We start from the raw sequence: 17116 nt of genomic DNA, 5'->3' as shown, positions 1-17116 counted from the left end.
GGGGTCGCAAAGAGTTGGACATGACTGAGCGACTAAACAGAGTGGCTTGTGGCTGAGTAATAACCTTAGGAGGTGAGGCTGTGGATGAGGTGTGACAGTTGGACCAAGTCTCAGATTCAGGCGAGTCTTGAAGTTCCAGGTGATCAGCCCTTTGGGGAGCAGAAGTCAAGCCTGAAATGGAGAGGGGAGGGGCAGCAGGTCCATTTCCCAAGGGAGGTGGCTGGCAAGAACTAGGCAAGGGCCAGGGCAGGGGAAAGAAATACTCCTTGGGAGAGCAGTCCAGCATCCTGCCTGGGCAGACAACTCAAGCAAGGCGGGCATTGTGTTCAGGGGCTCCTTGTCTCCCCTAGATGCAGGCTGCATGGCAGCCCTGGGACTTCCGCTGCTCTGGCTCTTTACCTGTGTAGACTCCTCAGTCTGGAATCTGCCTCCTCCTCACAACTTCCACATCTGCCAGTCCTACCCATCCTAGATCAAGGGCGCCTCATTCCTTGAGCTGCCACTCAATCTGCAGAGCTATGTTATTCTTTTTTGTACTTCCATAGTCTTTTATTTCACCTCCCTCCCTGTACTGACCACTTTCTACCTTGGACTAAGAGTTACTTATGTTATCAACTTACTAGACTAGAAAGTTTTTGTGGGCAAGATTGAAGTCTGAGGCTAGCACAGTTGTGTGGCCCAACATACATCTGCAAGACTCGAGGTACAGTTCTTGATTTCATGCAAAAATGAATAGACTACAGTTTCCCTTTATTAGTGTCTCTGAATCAATCCTTCAGTGGCTGTCACCTTTCATGGGTCTGCGAAGTTCACTGTGGTCTTCCCACATGCTGATGATCAAATATTTCTACTTCCTCTTCCTCTGGTTGCTTGAACCCCTTATGTTTTGGAGGCCACACGAATAGTTCTGGGCAATGAACTGTGAAGGAAAGTGATGTGTTCCTTTTAAGCCAGAGCACTGAACCCAGGATGAGACCCTTCCGCGTGCTCTTTACCCTAAGGCATGGCAACTGGAACTGTCTAAGGCATTGGCCTCTTTGTTACCCTGAGTTCCCCTGAATCAATCCCATGAACAGGACCTCTGTGATGAACATTAAGCTTGAGTGAGAAATAAGCCTTTGTTGTTTGCAGTCGCTGAAATATGAAGGCTGTTACTATTGCATAACCCAGCCCAGCCAGCCCAACCCATTTACCCTGATGGTTGATCTGCTCTAGATGTGACTAGCACATCATCAGATGCCGGTGGCTGGCGGGTGATCTGATGGGAAGGCAGAAGCAAGTGGAAGCTGCCACTTTGGGCAGCAGAGTGCTTCTCTCAGCAGTTCAGCTCCCTTGGTGGCATCTCATTGTGGAGTGCCAGTAATTTAGATGCAGATGTGCAGGAAGGGAGAGAACTTTCCACTCTATGGGCTGCTTTCTAAATTAATTAAAAGCTGGGGGTGAGCAGAGAGGCTATTCCATTAAGTTTTGTTTTTTTTTTTTTTTAAATTTTGAGTCTGCAACAGGATTTTCTCATCAAGTATTGCAAAGCAGACGAAAGCACCACACTTTCCCCACATGAGTGTGTGATCCGCTTCCCTGGAGAAGCTTCAGCATCTGGAGGGGCTGCTTGTTGAGCCAAAGAGCTGAGGAAACAGCAGAGCTCCATGTACCAAATGCTATGTGAGCTACAAGTCTGACAAAACTCCAGGTGGATTCCAGCCTTCCAGGGCATGCAGGTATTCCTCAGGCAGAATGAAAAACAAAAAAGTCCTTTGCTGTACCTTGATTGAAGGGAAGTGGGTTACCTATGTGAAACAGAGATTAGAAGTAAAAGCTTTGCAGTATCCTGTATGTGTGCTGACTGCTAAGCCTCAGGAATGTACAATGACAAGAGAAATGGGCAAGAGAGAGAGATTTAATTGAATAAAAACTCCAGGCTGTGACAGGGGTGGGAAGACACAAAGCAGTAATTAACAATAATTTTTTAAATGACAATGCAATTAATTAACATCCTGAGGATAAGGGGAGAGGAGGGGAGAGGCATTCTTCAGCCTGGAAATACTGCTCAATAAAAGGAACTTAGCATTTAAAGGGCTTCCCTGATAGCTCAATTGGTAAAGAATCTGCCTGCAATGCAGGAGACCCCAGTTTGATTCCTGGGTCAGGAAGATCCCCTGGAGAAGGGATACGCTATCCACTCCAGTATTCTTGGGCTTCCTTTGTGGGTCAGCTGGTAAAGAATTCACTTGCAACTCGGGAGACCTGGATTTGATCCCTGGGTTGGGAAGATCTCCTGGAGAAGGGAAAGACTACCCACTCCAGTACTCTGGCCTGGAGAATTCCATGGACTATATAGTTCATGGGGTAAAGAGTCAGACATGACTGACTTTCACTTTCACATTAAAAAAAAAAAAAACTGATCTGCAAAAGGCCCTGGTTATCGTGACTTTGGGGCTTCCCAGGTAGCACTAGTGGTAAAGAACTGCCTGCCAATGCAGGAGACACAGGAGATGCGGGTTCAATCCCTGGGTTGGGAAGATTCCTGGAGGAGGGCATGACAACCTACGCCAGTATTCTTGCCTGACTGACACTGACCACACTCCCTTCTCCAAGAAGGAACTGCTCTAAGGCAGCATCCTCATCTGCCTCCAGGTTTAAAGGTGATGGACAGTTGCATGTGCATTTTGAGCTCACTTCTAGAAGGACCCCCTCACATAAATTTCTGGGCTCCTGACCCAGGAAGCCCACTGCCCCCTTCATAGTTGCAGGACTTGCAGCATCTGCCTAATGATTGAAATGGCCATCTTGACGGGATCATTCTAGAGTCAAGAATGACCCCATGGACAGAGGAGCCTGGTGGGCTACAGTCCATGGGGTTGCAAGAGTTGGACATGACTGAAGTGGCTGAGCATGCATGCACGCACGCATCGTGACTTCAGCAAAGCTCACATCACCAACCCAAGAAAGACATTTCTCCTAGCAGAGGAAGCTGACAAATGAATCAACCTTGTATTTCATGTCATTCTGCAACTTGTAATCATTGTATTCTCATCTGTGAGGGAGAAAGATCAGGGTAGACAGTGAAATTGGCATAAATTCACGCTTTGGGTTGAGTACTGGTCTCCCTTGAGGATGCTGGGGATGGGGTTCCAGAGCTGAGAGCCTCCCTGGGGTGGGCTTCCCAGCCTACAGACATTTACCAAGACTGCTGGAGCAGGAGTGGTAGCAATTGGTCAGGGTGGTGTGGAGGCTGACCGTAAGCTACTCAGGGAGCAGCTCCAAAGGCACTTCCAAAGGCACTGGGAGGCTCACTCATGTGAGACAGTTGCTTAGACATAAAAGGAACATCTAAGAGCAGTAACTCTTCCCTGATTCGCACTGATCACACTCCCTTCTCCAAGAAAGAACCACTCTAAGGCAGCATTCTCATCTGCTTCCAGGTTTGAAGATGATGGATATTTGCATGTGCATTTCGAGTTCACTTCTAGAAGGACCCCTTCACATTAATTTCTGGGCTCCTGACTCAGGAAGCCCACTGCCCCCTTCACAGTTGCAGGACTTGCAGCATCTGCCTAATGATTGAAATGGCCATCTTGATGGGATCATTCTAGAGTCAGGAATGAAGCTCATGGCCTGTTGGAAGTCTTTTCATGACCTTGAGTTTTTGCTTACTCTCAAGAGAATCCAGCCTCAAGATGACTTGACTGAGAAGGCCTATCAATCACAAGACATTTGGGGAGAAAACTTGTCTTTATATCAGTGCCACATTAGCCCCAGGCTAAAGCTCAGTACTGGGTGAATTCTGGGTTTATCTACATTTTGTAAAGCTGAAAACCTCTTTTGCCACAATATCTTGTTACCTCCTGCCCAATTTGGTCATCTTGAGGATTAGAAGACACTACTCAAAGTTATATCAACACAGAAATCTGATAACTTGACTTAAAACAAGGGTAGCTTTATTGAGTTGCTGCTCCTAAAGCATGTGTCACATATAAAGAGTAAGACACAAGGTATGTGAACAGTTTTTACATTCCTGACCTTCCATTGTTGAAAGAAGCACTTCTTCAGCAGACCTGCCTCTTGCAAGTTACACACATAGCTCTAGAAACTGGCATTTCTCAGCTATACACAGAAGTGAAGACCCACCCACACATTTATCACACTGATGGAGCAAATCAACCTAGTTCTAGGGGGTTGGTGGGAAGGCCACTAATTAACTCAACAGAAATGTACGATTACAATACAGAATAGTTCAAACATACTTTTTTCCTAAACTGAATTTGACCTAGAGATTTAAAGAAAAAAAAAAAATCCTTCACTACCACTGAAACAAACAAACACTGAAATACTTAATAATTTATAGAACTAAAGTTTAAGATGAACATTGTCCCAGAGTCAAGGCGGCTGAAACAGACTTAAGCTGACTTGGTTTCAATCAAGAAGGTACTCTTCATAGAAAGATACACTCCACCTATTACTTGGATTTCAAAACTCCCCATTCAGAAAAGAACATTTTATGTAGGTTTTTCTTTGATCTGTTTAGGCATTTTAAACAGCTGCTTGATACTTCATGGAATTAGAAAGCTATGTATAACGCAGAAATCATTCCAGAACATATGAGCTTCCTTTTTTTTTTAACAACGAAGGTTATTTTTGAGAACAAAGATTCTGTTTTCAAACAAATGTGGTCATTAACTGTGGTGCGCCAGAAAACATATGGCATGTTTTGTTTCCACAGAACCGTTCCTAAAGAAAGCGACTCAGCTCCCATGAGGGATCAAGTCATGTTCAATTCAGGAGGAAAGTTCACAATGACGGGGAGCCAGGAGCCCTGCACGACCAACCAGTCGAAGGCTCACAGACGGCTCTGAGTGCTCGTGATTTCAACCTGGGACCAGGAGTCTGCACCTTGGTTTATGTCATATTGGCAAAGAGCTTCTAAGAGTCATAAGTCACTTTTGTAAAGGCTCTTGGCCAGGTCTGCAGCTTCCTGCGGGCCACTGATCAAAGCAGCCATTGCTCATCCTTCTCCTCCAGGGTTATGGAGCTCGGTGGAGACACAAAATTTCAGAAATTCAGACCACCTTCCCACCAAAGACGACTATTTTACATTGTATTTAATAGAACCAACATCTGGGCTCTCCCCTCTTTGTTTTTTTCTTCTTTTCTTCTTGACAGCAGATCCATAAAAAGTGAAAAAACCATGAAAACATCACCTTGGGAGACAGAAAAGACTAAGACAGCTCGGACCACACGACAAGTGTCTCGGCCTTGACTGACACAGGGGCAGCTAAGACTCTGGAGTGAGAGGCGTGCTGCCCCCGCTGCCGCTGCGGCTCAACACTGTGTTTAGACGGTTGAACAAGTGCAAAAAGAACGCTGCTGAGTCTCGTTTGTGTAGCCTGGCCGCTGCGGTGCAGCTCATGGTGTCGGAGGTGGTTTCGGAGATGGGCACGAACTCTCGCTGTCGAAGCTGGCGGCTCGGCCTTGCCACTGTGAAGAGGGGGAAAAAGCACTTAGCCAATGCCAAGGGAATGTGTATCTCAACTTGCCAAACTCATCTGGCCCATGCACTGAATCCACTTTTCTCCAGCTTTTTGTAAGCTTTTGTGAATTTTGCTGTTAGCCATGCAAAAACAAGGAAAACAGCTTTAGGGCAGGGAGATGAATTGGGAGATTGGGATTGACATATACACACTATTGATATTATGTATAAAATATACAAATAAGGAGAACCTATTGTAGAGCTCAGAGAACTCTACTCAGTGTTCTGTGGTGACCTAAATGGGAAGGAAATCCAAAAAAGAGGAGATTGTGTATACGTATAGCTGATTCACTTTTCTGCACAGCAGAAACTAATACAACAATGTAAAGCTACTATACCTCGATAAAAATTAAAAAAAGAAAGAAAGAAAACAGCCTGGAAGACCTGATTTTTAAAAAAGACTTGCTGTAGAGATAATGAAAGCTTTCTTTAGCGTGTGGAGTGTGTGTGTGTGTGTGTTAATGAGGTGCTATGACTGGACCATTTCTGAATGCTTCAGCCATTTTTCACACTGAAAATCAGATTTTGTTAGCAGCAGAAGAGGCCGTCTGCAGAGTGTGCCCTTACTGCCAAGAAGCCACAATCATGAATTATTAGCAATTTGTCTGGGAGCTGTTAGTACAGCTAAAACTCTGATCTTGCTTCAGTGCCGGCCTCTACTCCTCAGTCTCTGTGCTTCCTGGGGGGCTTTACACTCGACTTGTGAAGAGGTAGGAGGCAGGAGGGGATGGCGGCTCCCGCCCCTTTCGGGTACCCCTACTTTTTCCCCTCTTACTGTCCTGTCTCACAGGCTGCCACCCCTCAGCCCAATTCTCACCCCTGTGAAGATGGTGATATAATGAGGTGTAATGGAGGGAAGAGAGGACTGAGAGTGGGTGACCCACACTTGGTCACTGAACCCTTCTTTACATTTCAAAGCCAGGCAGAGCTGGAGCAATGCTTTCTGGGTGAGGATCTGACCCTGTGAATATTCTAGACCTGCTGCATAACTTCAAAGTGAGTCAATGTCCACTGTATACTCCATCCTGTCTGGGAGCAGAGGAAACACAGGACAAGACTCCAGGGAGAGAAGTTAGGCAGGTGGGTGAGATGGCGTTTCTGTCTTTCCAGCTGTACCATGTGGCATGCAAGATCTTAGTTCCCCGACTGGGGATCGAACCCGTGGCCCCTGCAGTGGGAGATCAGAGTCTTGAGCACTGGACCACCAGGGAAGTCCTGAGATGGTCTTTCTGAACCTGAAGCTCAGCCCCTTCTGCTTCTCTCGGGCTTTCTGGGTCTCCACGTGGAGTAACAGGGCTGAGGAGAAGTGGACTATGCCTTTGTGCAGTGTGTAGGGGTGGAATGGAGAAGGACAAGGTCCCGCCTCCAACCCCCACCTCACAACACAGCCTTTCTAGACAGAGTTGAGCCACTTAAGAATCAGACCATCCCAGCCAGCATCTCCCGTGGGAGCCCACAACACGGAGTTGAGACCCAGGCCTACTGATCACCTTCATGTTTCCAGATTGAAGGAAATCCTCTCTTTCAGTCCCCAGGCTCAGTTCTTCATGGTCCCTTTGTAACCCTGGACAGGCCAACCTGCAGATCTTTACAACTAACCGAAAAAGGCTGGTCTGGAGGTACTGACGACCACCATTACGTGACCTGAGCCTGAGCTACCTTAGCATGCGGGACCCAGAGACCGGCTGGGAGATCGCCCTGGCTCTTTTGTTCTTGCAGATAAGAAAACAAAGATGCAGAGGAAGCCAACAGAGCCAGTCAGGAGCAGAACTAGGATCTGAAATCAGGTCTACTAACTCCACACTCAGTGTTCCCTCCACTCCATCCTGCAGCCGCCTTCCCACCTGGACACACCAGGAGAAGGAGACACATGATGGAAAAAGAAACCTAACGTCTTTGGGTCCACACCAGGTACTTACTCCTAACTCCAGGTGGCAGTCTCTCTGCTTGCAGCATCCACGTGAATGAAATCACAACCGAGGGTTTCCCTGGTGAAATATTTTAGATAAATAAATGCCTGGTTGTTGAGCCCACTGCGACTTCCGACTCAAGAGTTCTTAACCAGAAGGTGCCAAAAGACGGTTACCAATGCTTTCATTGAATAGACCTTCATTTTAGAAGTTCTACTTTTTTCTGTTACAACCTTTAACGTCACTTTTAACGTCAGTGCAAGGTACACTGCAATTACTGGCTTCTCCCCGAGTAAGCATGCCACTTAAACAACCTGATGGATAGGCCAGTCCACAGGAGAAAAAACGAAATGGCCACATGGAGTATTTCTTTCTCCCTTTACATAATAGCTCAAAGAGAAGTCACACAGAGCATAATTGTTTATCCAGAACAAATGAAGGAGGCACGCTGGCTCCCCTGCCAGCCTCTGATTTTTCCTATGAAGATAAACAGGGAGGAGATGGGGTTCATGGACAATGGAAAGGTGAATGATTCCTGGCAGGCTGATTGTGGCGGCTCTGAAATAGCAGAGAACTGGTCCCCAGCACACCAAGGAAGGTGATTAGTCCAGGGTGGCTGTGGTCCAGTGAGATCTTTTATTGTTCTGAAATGGGTCAGGTTCCAACAGATAGGTCCCATCCCTGGCAGGCGGTTTAGGTTTGTCCCTTCACAGTAAAATGCCTTGGAGAAGGTGGCTGGCCAACCTGGGCTCTGTATGTGGTGACAGCGATGACACGCAGCATTGGGCAGGAGTGCTGAGAGGCGAGCGGCCACAGTCGCTGCAGGGGAAAGGTTGTTCTCTGTGGCTTAATCAATTTTTATTCATGAAAAAGAATCCCAGCAGGGAAAAATACCTTTTCAGTTAATTTGTTCCCTCAACCTGATTTTAAAAACCCCAAACAAGTAAGTATGGTGCCCTCTGTTCTCGTTAATAAAAAAGTAATGATCACAGAGCTTGAAACCCCTCTAAGAATGGTGTAATATAAACACAGTGCTTTCTAGATATGATGCCATTCATCTTCCTGGGGGTGGGAGAAGAAGGTTTTGGGTTTTTTTTCAATGTATTACACAAACGGGAGAAACAAGTTCCAGGAGACAGGTTCTTGCTCAATATCCAGAACACAACCAAAAAGGAGACAGGATGTAAACTCTAAGGATGATTGAGATGATAAATATTCAAGTACAACGCATCACATGAACACAAAAAAGGCTTACTTTATATTATCCTGGTGGGTTTTTAATGCATCTTTATAAAGGGACTTCAACTGTGGGGGCTAGAAGCATAGGCACGCATTTTCATAAATGTGTCCTGAAGAAATCCTAAGTTGCCAAGACGAATGCCGTTCTCAGCTTCTGCATACAGAGACATGATCAGCTGAGCAGAAAACGGAAGGCTGGGGAGCTGGGGATGGGCAGTCTCGGGAACCTGGTGTGTGAGGTCAATGAAAAGTAAACCCAAAGGATATGAATCAATTTATTCTCTTTTCGTTTTCCATATACTGTTGCTTTCCCTTTGCTGTCTCATCAAATATTCATTTTCAAGGGCTTGGTTCTACTTTATCTTTCTTTTGTAGTCTGGACCAGGGAGCCAGAGTTCTCAAAGAAACAGGACTTGGAATCAATTATTTGGCTTAATTAGGTTGTATTCATTATGGAAAACGATTCTGGGGCTGAGTCCCAGCTCCACTGTACTCCCCTGCACCCCACTTCCAACTCCAGCCACCACTGACTGCTTACTCCAGTTCATGTGGACAGACGAACCCAGTAACAGCAATGGGTTGTTGCATCTTCAAGGTTAGAAAGGGGATACAAGATGTGGGTTCACTCTTCGCCCAGTCATTTTAGGTCAGAGTTTCTTAGAAAAGCTGAGATGGGAAAAGCTCACCCCTTATTTTACCAACCAGGAAACTGAAGACCAGGTGGGGCAGTGAGGTGCCTGAGACCCCTCAGCTCCCACTCCTCACCCCTGCCTCCATGCCTTCCTGAGCATTCTAGTGTGCCTATTCTATCATTAAATGTCTCCAAAGGATTTTAAAGGGGGAGGACAGTTGCCACACCCCCTCCCTAGATTGACTAAACACTGCGGTCAGTGAGCTGCTGGCTTCCCACTGGAGGCTCATGTGTAGGTGGAGGCTGATTGTGGGTACCTTACCCCCACTTTGCAGAGAGGGCCTTCTGGGAAAGCAGGAGGGCCCAAGAGCTGGCCTCCCTCAATAAAGCTCCAGAGCTGTGGTAAAATCCAGGCAACCAGGAGACGGAAATGTGAGGTTTCATGCTGCTGGAGCACTGAAGAATTGATGCTTTTGAATTGTGGTGCTGGAGAAGACTCTTGAGAGTCCCTTGGACACCAATGAGATCAAATCAGTCAATCCTAAAGGAAATCAACCCTGAATATTCATTGGAAGGACTGATGCTGAAGCTCTAATACTTTGGCCACCTGATGCAAAGAGCTGACTCATTGGAAAAGACCCTGATGCTGGGAAAGATTGAGGGCAGGAGCAGAAGGGGTGACAGAGGATGAAATGGTTGGATGGCATCACCGACTCAATGGACGTGAACTCAGGCAAACTCCGAGAGATGGTGAGGGACAGGTAGGCCTGCAGCCCACGGAGTCGAAAAGAGCTGGACATGACTTGACGACTGAACAACAGTGCTGCTGGAAACAGGCTTGGCCACCCTGAGCAGGAAAGGGAGCTGTAGCTTCTCTGGGTTTTATGCCCATACCTTTTCTGTGTCACAGAACATGGGGAAGGAGATATTTTGTTTTTAAGGAGATTCTGCTTTTAAGCTGAGGGGCCATGTGGTTTCTTTTTTTATTAGTAGATTTTCTAATTTTTATACAACTCTTGAGACTTCCTGGCTTGAAACCTATTGCTAATAAAATGAGTGAATGATCATCTCGCTATCTAGGTTATGGACTCGAGTCTGAAAGACTCAAAATGAGGTTTAAAACTTTTCTCAAAGTTTTAAACTCCTGCCCATAGGCTTTGGCCACCCCAACCCATGTTCCAACCCATTTAAGAAAAAAAAAAAAAAAGGCCAAGGGACCATCGAGGTGATAAATGGCAGGATCTTAAACTGGTGGAGTTTGGTGGAGGTGGGGCAGATTGTAGGTGTCACTGGAAGGAACATTTTCTTTGCAGTCGAGAAAGAAATAACTAGCTCAGGATTATGTAGCAAGTGGAGAAGGGCCAGGCCTGGAGCCCGTTTCGGGACTTCCAGGCAGTGCTGTGTCCATTACATCTCTGTTAGGACCTGGCTGGAAAGTGGGTCCTTGAAGCCACACTCTCTTCTCCAGCAGTGGGGAGAACCCACATTCATGAGAGCGGCATCCTCTCTCTGGCCAGCTCCATCCACACAGTGAAAACCGCTGCAGGACGGCCTGGCTAGAGCCTCAGGGAACTTACTGCTTGGACAGGGGTGGGATTTTCTGCCAGGTTCTGAGCTCACCCTCTTGGGGCTCTCTCTGAAAGGGCTGACTTGGCTCAGGGGCTCTGTGAAAGCATTCCTGGCCTGGCATGGTGAGCAGCTGCCCAGGCTTCCTCCAAGTTTTTATTTTCCATTTAGGACTCAGGGTCGCTTTCGATATACTCCACATCAAAGCCTTCTTGTCAAGCAGGTTCCCACCGTCTTCCTCCATTTCCTTCCTGCCTGTTACACTCTGGGTGAAAAGCGTGTGCCTCCCCGCACCCAGCCACCTCCACCCCCACCAAGGACCCACAAAGGCGAGGTCTCGCAGCAGCCGACTGCCATTCTCTAGCCCGCGCTGCCATGCAGCAAACATGCCAAGGGCCAAGCGCGACCTCACCCACCTCTTTGAAGGATTTCTTTACCTCCACCAAGGAGTGCCAGTGTGCGATGGGCTTCCGTGGGTACGCCAGCATCTCATTCCAGTGGTCCCTTCCCAGGCCTTCAGCGTTGATCCCCACACGACAGACTCCAATGATCTCGTTGTGACCCACTCTAAGGGAGAAACAGAGGGCCTGGCATCGGTGACCAGACATGGTCTCAGAAAGGGAGGTCCCGCAGTCTGGGCCTCAACCCTGCTGGTCTAATTCAGAGTACTGAGCTCTTAAAACAGATGCTTGGCAGGGCCTCAGGGTGCCAGCTGCAGTGAGACATTCCCCGGCCTCCTTGGATGGACTGTGGACACAGACAGATGAGCAAAAAGTTCTAACCTTGTTTGGAATCTCAGGAATGGTGGGCAGATGGCTTGACTTTGGGGAGTGGGAGTTTAAGTCTCTTCCTTTATTTGACTCAGCGAGTGCTTGAGACATCAGCGCTATTTGGAAATAAATCAACCTGCTCTGAGTACCATGTCTCCACACCCAGCGGCTATGATTTGATTTATTCACTCAGCAAGAGCATCAATCATCACTCACATTTGTTCACCAAGCACTTACTATGCCTTGAGAGCTTGTGCTAAATATCCTGGATTGAGGCTTTACTGCATGTTTTTTTTGTTTTTTGTTTTCCCTCCTTCAAGCAAAGTGACAACTGGAGAGAAGGAGGCACAGTGGCTGGAATAGTTGGAGAATCTGTTTGAGCCAGCCTTGACAGGAGAGCAGGATTTGAAAAGTGGAAGAGAAAAAACTCATACAAGGTGAGTGAAGTCAAGTTGGATGGATACCCTGGGTCCAGATCTGGAAGGTCTTGAGAGTTCTGGGGAAGAACTTGGACAACAGGAGCCATTGATGGTTCTTGAGAAGGGCAGGGCCCAGAACAAAGTGATCTTTTAGGAAGGTGTGGCTGGGTTGAGGCAGGGAGTGATGACGGCAGGGGTCAGTTCGGAGGCTGCATAGACATCCCCAAGCGGGAGTGGAAGTGGGAGTGGAGAGGAGAGGGAGGGGTTCTCAAGAACAGATGCCAGAAGGAGGAACGGGAAGAGTCAGGAGTGAATTCAGGGAAATTGATGGGTGGGGAAGCCCCTCATGGCAATGAACCCACTGGGAAGTGAAGCTTGAGCTTCTTTGGAAACCCATGCTCTTCCTCAAACTCTTGTACCTCCCTGGGTGGAGCCAGATTTGAGGCCATTGAGTGCCTGAGCCACACGAAGCACAAGGTCCGAGGTCAAGGAGCCCTGTGCTGTCCTGGGGTGGGAGTGAGGGGCAGGGAATCACGGCCCCCGGGCCCTTACCTACCGATCATAATCCATAACAGAGATGAGCAGGCTGACTTGGTCCATGTTCTCCGGGGGAATGTCAAAGATGATGGCCTCATTGTAGACAGGGTTGAGGGTGTTCTTCTTTATGGTGGTTTTCTTTTTCTTCAGTCTCCGCCCGTCACAGAGTAGGGACACTTTGACATATGGATCTGTGCCCATGGGGGCAGCGGGAAGGGAAGGGAGCGTGTTAAGCAGATGTCCTCGAGCACCATGTGTGGCAGAGGATCTGGGAGCCCAGACCTACTGTTGTTCTCAGATGGTATCAGTGGGATGTTAAAATAATTAAACCACCTCGTATTTATGTTGCACACCTGTCTCTGTGGACACTCTGTGCTTCATAAACACAGAGTCTTTAGCGACCTCAGGCTTTCTAGGAGAGTGTTTAATGGACTTTTGCTAATGGGGAAGCTGGCCCCAAATCAGACAGGAAACCTGCCCATGGGTACGCAGTTCACGACCCTAAATCTCAGCTCCATGGTGGCTGGCTGGCTCCAAAGGGTGCTGAAGCTGAACAAAGGCACTCTCCTCCTTTTACCTACTTGCAGGCTTTTCTCTAAGGGGTTCTTGTCAGAATTAGTAACCAGAGGATAAAGTGGGTAAAAATAGAATTGATGATGCCCAAGGAGTAGCCACAAGACAGAATAAATGAACAGCGACAGTCACGATGCTTGTGGGGTCCTCCCAACCTGACAACAGGCTTACGGGTCTCATTGCTCCTTCAAGCTCATTTCTACCCGGCATCAGGGAGGGGAGGAGTGGCCCTGCTCCTGGCCCCCCTGGAAACTGGTTCCTGCCCACTCTTGGTAGTGGAGGAGGGGGGGCCATGGCCGGGGGACTGAGTGCCTCCGCCTTCTGGGACTCGGGGTGGCCGGCTGCCATTTCCTTTCTCAGTGTGATCTTGAAATCTCTTCAGCCCTCAAAGAGCTGTCTTTTTACTGACCTCCCATGCACCTCCCATCCTTGTCTCTTCTTTAGTTTTCTGAATGGGTATTTCATGGTCAGCTTCCTACCCTGAAATTTTCTACTCATCCAAGTGAAGCGACACCTATTGTATCTCACCATGCAGGTGTCTCGGTCACCATCATAATTGTTATTTATGCTGCACAGCTCAAGACACAGGAGGGCAACTCACAGGTAATAACAGCTTTTGAGACACTGATGTGCTGAGACAACTTCTTGCCCAGAAGCCAGGGCTCATGCGGCTCTGTCAGGAGGCGCAGGCCCAGCAGCCTGCTCCCTGGCTCCTCATTCACAGGCATGTAACTCTAACTCCTGGGCACCCAAGTACCCACGAGGACCTTACGCTCCCTGGGGAATTGTTCAGGTGGTGGAAGAGGTACACAGCTTTGGGGAAGCTACAGAGAACCTCGACACCTGATCAGAAACTCAAGCCTTAAAGGCAGTTCCATAGGCGCCCAGGTGCGCCGCTGACTAACCAACATGACGACAGCAGCTGTGCCTTAGCCGTGGGGGTGCTTGGGTTTATGGGGGACCTGGGGAGACCACCAGGTGTTTAACCACCCTGCTGTGTCTGACAACCCATTGGCAAGGTTTCTCTCAGGAGGATGTTCAGTAAAAAGGAAGGAGGGGTTCCTAGAACTGCCGTGAGACAGCTTTCTCGTGTCCTCAGGCTCTGTTCTCTATGGATATGCCCTGGACAGTGTTCAGGTACAAGCAGACAAGTGGGAAAGTTACTTCCAAGACCTGTTGTTGACATGGCAACCTCTGTGCTCAAGTGTGAACGTTGTCTTGGAGAGTGTCTTCAGGCTTGAGGCTGCCACAGACTGCTCATCCCCTCCCATGCCTATGTCCACACACTCCCACAGCAGAGCAAATGCCCACGTGGCTGGACTTAGAAATGTTTGACAAAGCCACCTGCCCCTGGTGCTGCCAAGTCACTTCAGTTGTGTCCTACTCTTGCAACCCCTATGGACTGTAGCCCACCAGGCTCCTCTGTCCATGGGATTCTCCAGGCAAGAATACTGGAGCGGGTTGCCATTTCCTTCTCCAGGGGATCTTCCCAACCCAGAGATTGAATCCTGTTCCCTGGGCCACTAGGCAAATGCCTGATGACTAACTGGGAGATTCTCAGCTTCCTTCCCCACCTCTATTCACTCCTGTGAGGCATATCTAATTTATAAAATTCCGTGGGTATTTCCCTTGAAGGAACACATAATCTCACTATCGCCTAAGAGGCTAAACAGAGATAGGGCTGTTCCCTGGGTGGTTTGCGCTGGGGCAGAAGCTTGAGCTTCTAGTGGAATGCTGACTCCAAATGACCTTGAGGTCCTGTCCTCTCCAGTAGCCTAAGATGCAGCTAAGGGAGGGGCACAAAGGCCAGCAGCGTGTTTCAGCCTCCTTGTCACGAGGGCCATCATAATTCGGCATTTAGTATATGCCAGGCATTGTGCTGAGAGATTTATGTATATCATGTCATTTAAAATGTCAGTCCTATAAAACATTTACAATTATCCCCCTTTGACAGATAGAGAATTTGAGATTTGAGAGATTAAGAAACTTGCCTAAGATTTTAATTTATGTCTGACTCCAAAGTTTACATTTGTAACCACTAGATTCAAAGTAGTGCAGACTAGATGTGGCAGAGATGGGTGGGTGTACTAACCCACCATCCTTTTGGGGGATACTGATCCTTATGATTATTCTGTACTGTTTTTTATGGTCATGGTTCCAGTGGATAGGCTTAGGGAATTGATTCATGACTAGTTTAGATCAAGGAGAACAGAAAGATCCTTGGTTTTAGAGGTCAATGTCATATAAATCAAGAACAGGCAAATGCACCCCTGAGTTCAGTCCAACAGCAAAGCAATCTGGGTTGAAGGCAAACTCAAACTTATCCTCCAAAACAGGAGATCGAGTTTGAGAGACCCCTGGGGTGAGTGTCCCAGGTACATCACCCTTTGACAAAGTTACCCATTCATTCATCATTCAATACATACTTATTTAATGCTTATGATGTTTCACGAACTGTCCCAGACACTTGCTTACATCAGTGAACAAGATGGAAATTCCTAGCGAAAAGAGGACCCCTGAATCTTCAGAATCAAGCTGAGATGTAATACCAGATTCCAAATGAAAACAAACAAAATACCCAATTCCAAACCCAGGTAGAAAAGAGAGGCAATCGTGAGAGAGAGGTGGGAACTTGGCATGAGAAAAATCTCTCACCCCCAACCCTCTGATGTGCAACAACCCACACAATTATCTTGGTGGCTTCGCCATAAGCACTCTCTCTCTAGCACATCAATTTAATTACACCAGAGAAGACAGAGTGGGACTTGGGCAGCAAAATCCTATTTCCTTCAGCAGTTTTGAGAGGCCTTGGTGAATTTCTGTCCCTGCACACACTTATTTTGTTATTAAAATGAAATCTACAATCGGTTGCAGTTTTGGAGGAAGCCAGCTTGCTGATGTCTAAAAGCCTTGTACATGCTGGAAAAGGTTCTTCAAGCTCCCCACCATGTTCTGATGTGTGGTGGTAGCTTCTGTGGAAGGAAAAACATCAGGGCAGGCACTTTCAGGGGCAGCTTTCAGCCTGGAAGGCGTGAGTTATGCACAGAGACGTGGAGGCGGCAGTAGGGGGGAGCTCTGGGAGCACAGGCATTCAAAGCCACCACAAATACACCTGACTTCAGCGTTTCTTGACCACCGTTCCCTGAAACCTCATTTTCCAAAGCCTAATATCTCATCTTCTAACTGCACCAGGTTGGGTCTGGGCCCAGATGTGTTCATCTGGATCATCACTTCTTTGCAGCAACTGTGATTATACTAAGGAAATAAAGAATGAAAGGGAAAATCTTCCACATACTCCCAGCCAAGTTCAGAGGCACCTCTGGAGTGGATTTATGTTTGTAATCAGAATCTGGAGAAGAGCCTCTTAGGAGGGAGTTTTAGGGAAACAAACCAAGCATTTGCATCTGAGTGCAGCCCAGGCTATTCTACGTGCCTGCTCCTTGGAACGCTCCACCCTCTTCCACTTCTTGGGCTAATTTGAGTCAACTCGGGGCAGAAGGTTCCTGAGACTCTGCTGTTATATTACAACCCAAAACCCTGCACAATGAAAACTTGCATAATCATGGGAAAGGATCAAACCTCTGACACTGTGTCCAGCCTGCAAGCTCTGAGGCTGCCTCCAAACAAGTGTCTCCTCAGTTGCTAGAACAGCACTTGTCTCTCCTGTGGTACCTAGCAGCTCTCCTGGTCCTGAGACAGAGGCCCAGAGCCCTGCAGGAAAACCTCAAATACAAATGCACTTTGCTTTTCAGTGACTCTGTTCCTCTGACTCACTACAGGGCTGCTGCAGGGCTTCATGGATCAACAAACACTTAAGACACTCAAACTTGACATAACCCTTAGAAGTCCTGAGGCCTCACACCAACCAGAAAGATATTTCCTTCTTATTTTTTCCTCCCATTTATTTGCTTCTTATCCTCTCCATCCTCCAAGAGAAAGAATGA

General features: G+C 47.6%; 1 protein-coding gene across 7 annotated transcripts in view; it reads right to left on the bottom strand.

The window, feature by feature from the left end:
* Positions 1 to 3916: 3916 nt before the first annotated feature.
* Positions 3917 to 17116, bottom strand: part of SYT6 (synaptotagmin 6) — a 66066-nt gene continuing 52866 nt past the window's right edge. For 3 of the 7 annotated variants that reach the window (XM_070785878.1, XM_070785876.1, XM_070785874.1), the window contains exons 5-7: positions 12619 to 12790; positions 11290 to 11440; positions 3917 to 5475 (exon numbers count right to left, since the gene is read on the bottom strand). In XM_070785878.1, coding sequence (XP_070641979.1) covers positions 5404 to 5475; positions 11290 to 11440; positions 12619 to 12790 — 395 coding nt within the window. In that variant the 3' untranslated portion in view covers positions 3917 to 5403. Of the gene's footprint in view, positions 5476 to 7446; positions 7516 to 11289; positions 11441 to 12618; positions 12791 to 17116 lie in introns of all 7 variants that reach the window. The other 4 variants (XM_070785875.1, XM_070785877.1, XR_011565736.1 and 1 more) reach the window with 3 other exon arrangements.

This window comes from Bos indicus, chromosome 3 (assembly GCF_029378745.1).
Source record: "Bos indicus isolate NIAB-ARS_2022 breed Sahiwal x Tharparkar chromosome 3, NIAB-ARS_B.indTharparkar_mat_pri_1.0, whole genome shotgun sequence".
Lineage (NCBI taxonomy): Eukaryota > Metazoa > Chordata > Mammalia > Artiodactyla > Bovidae > Bos > Bos indicus.
This window is presented reverse-complemented; position numbering and strand designations above follow the sequence as displayed.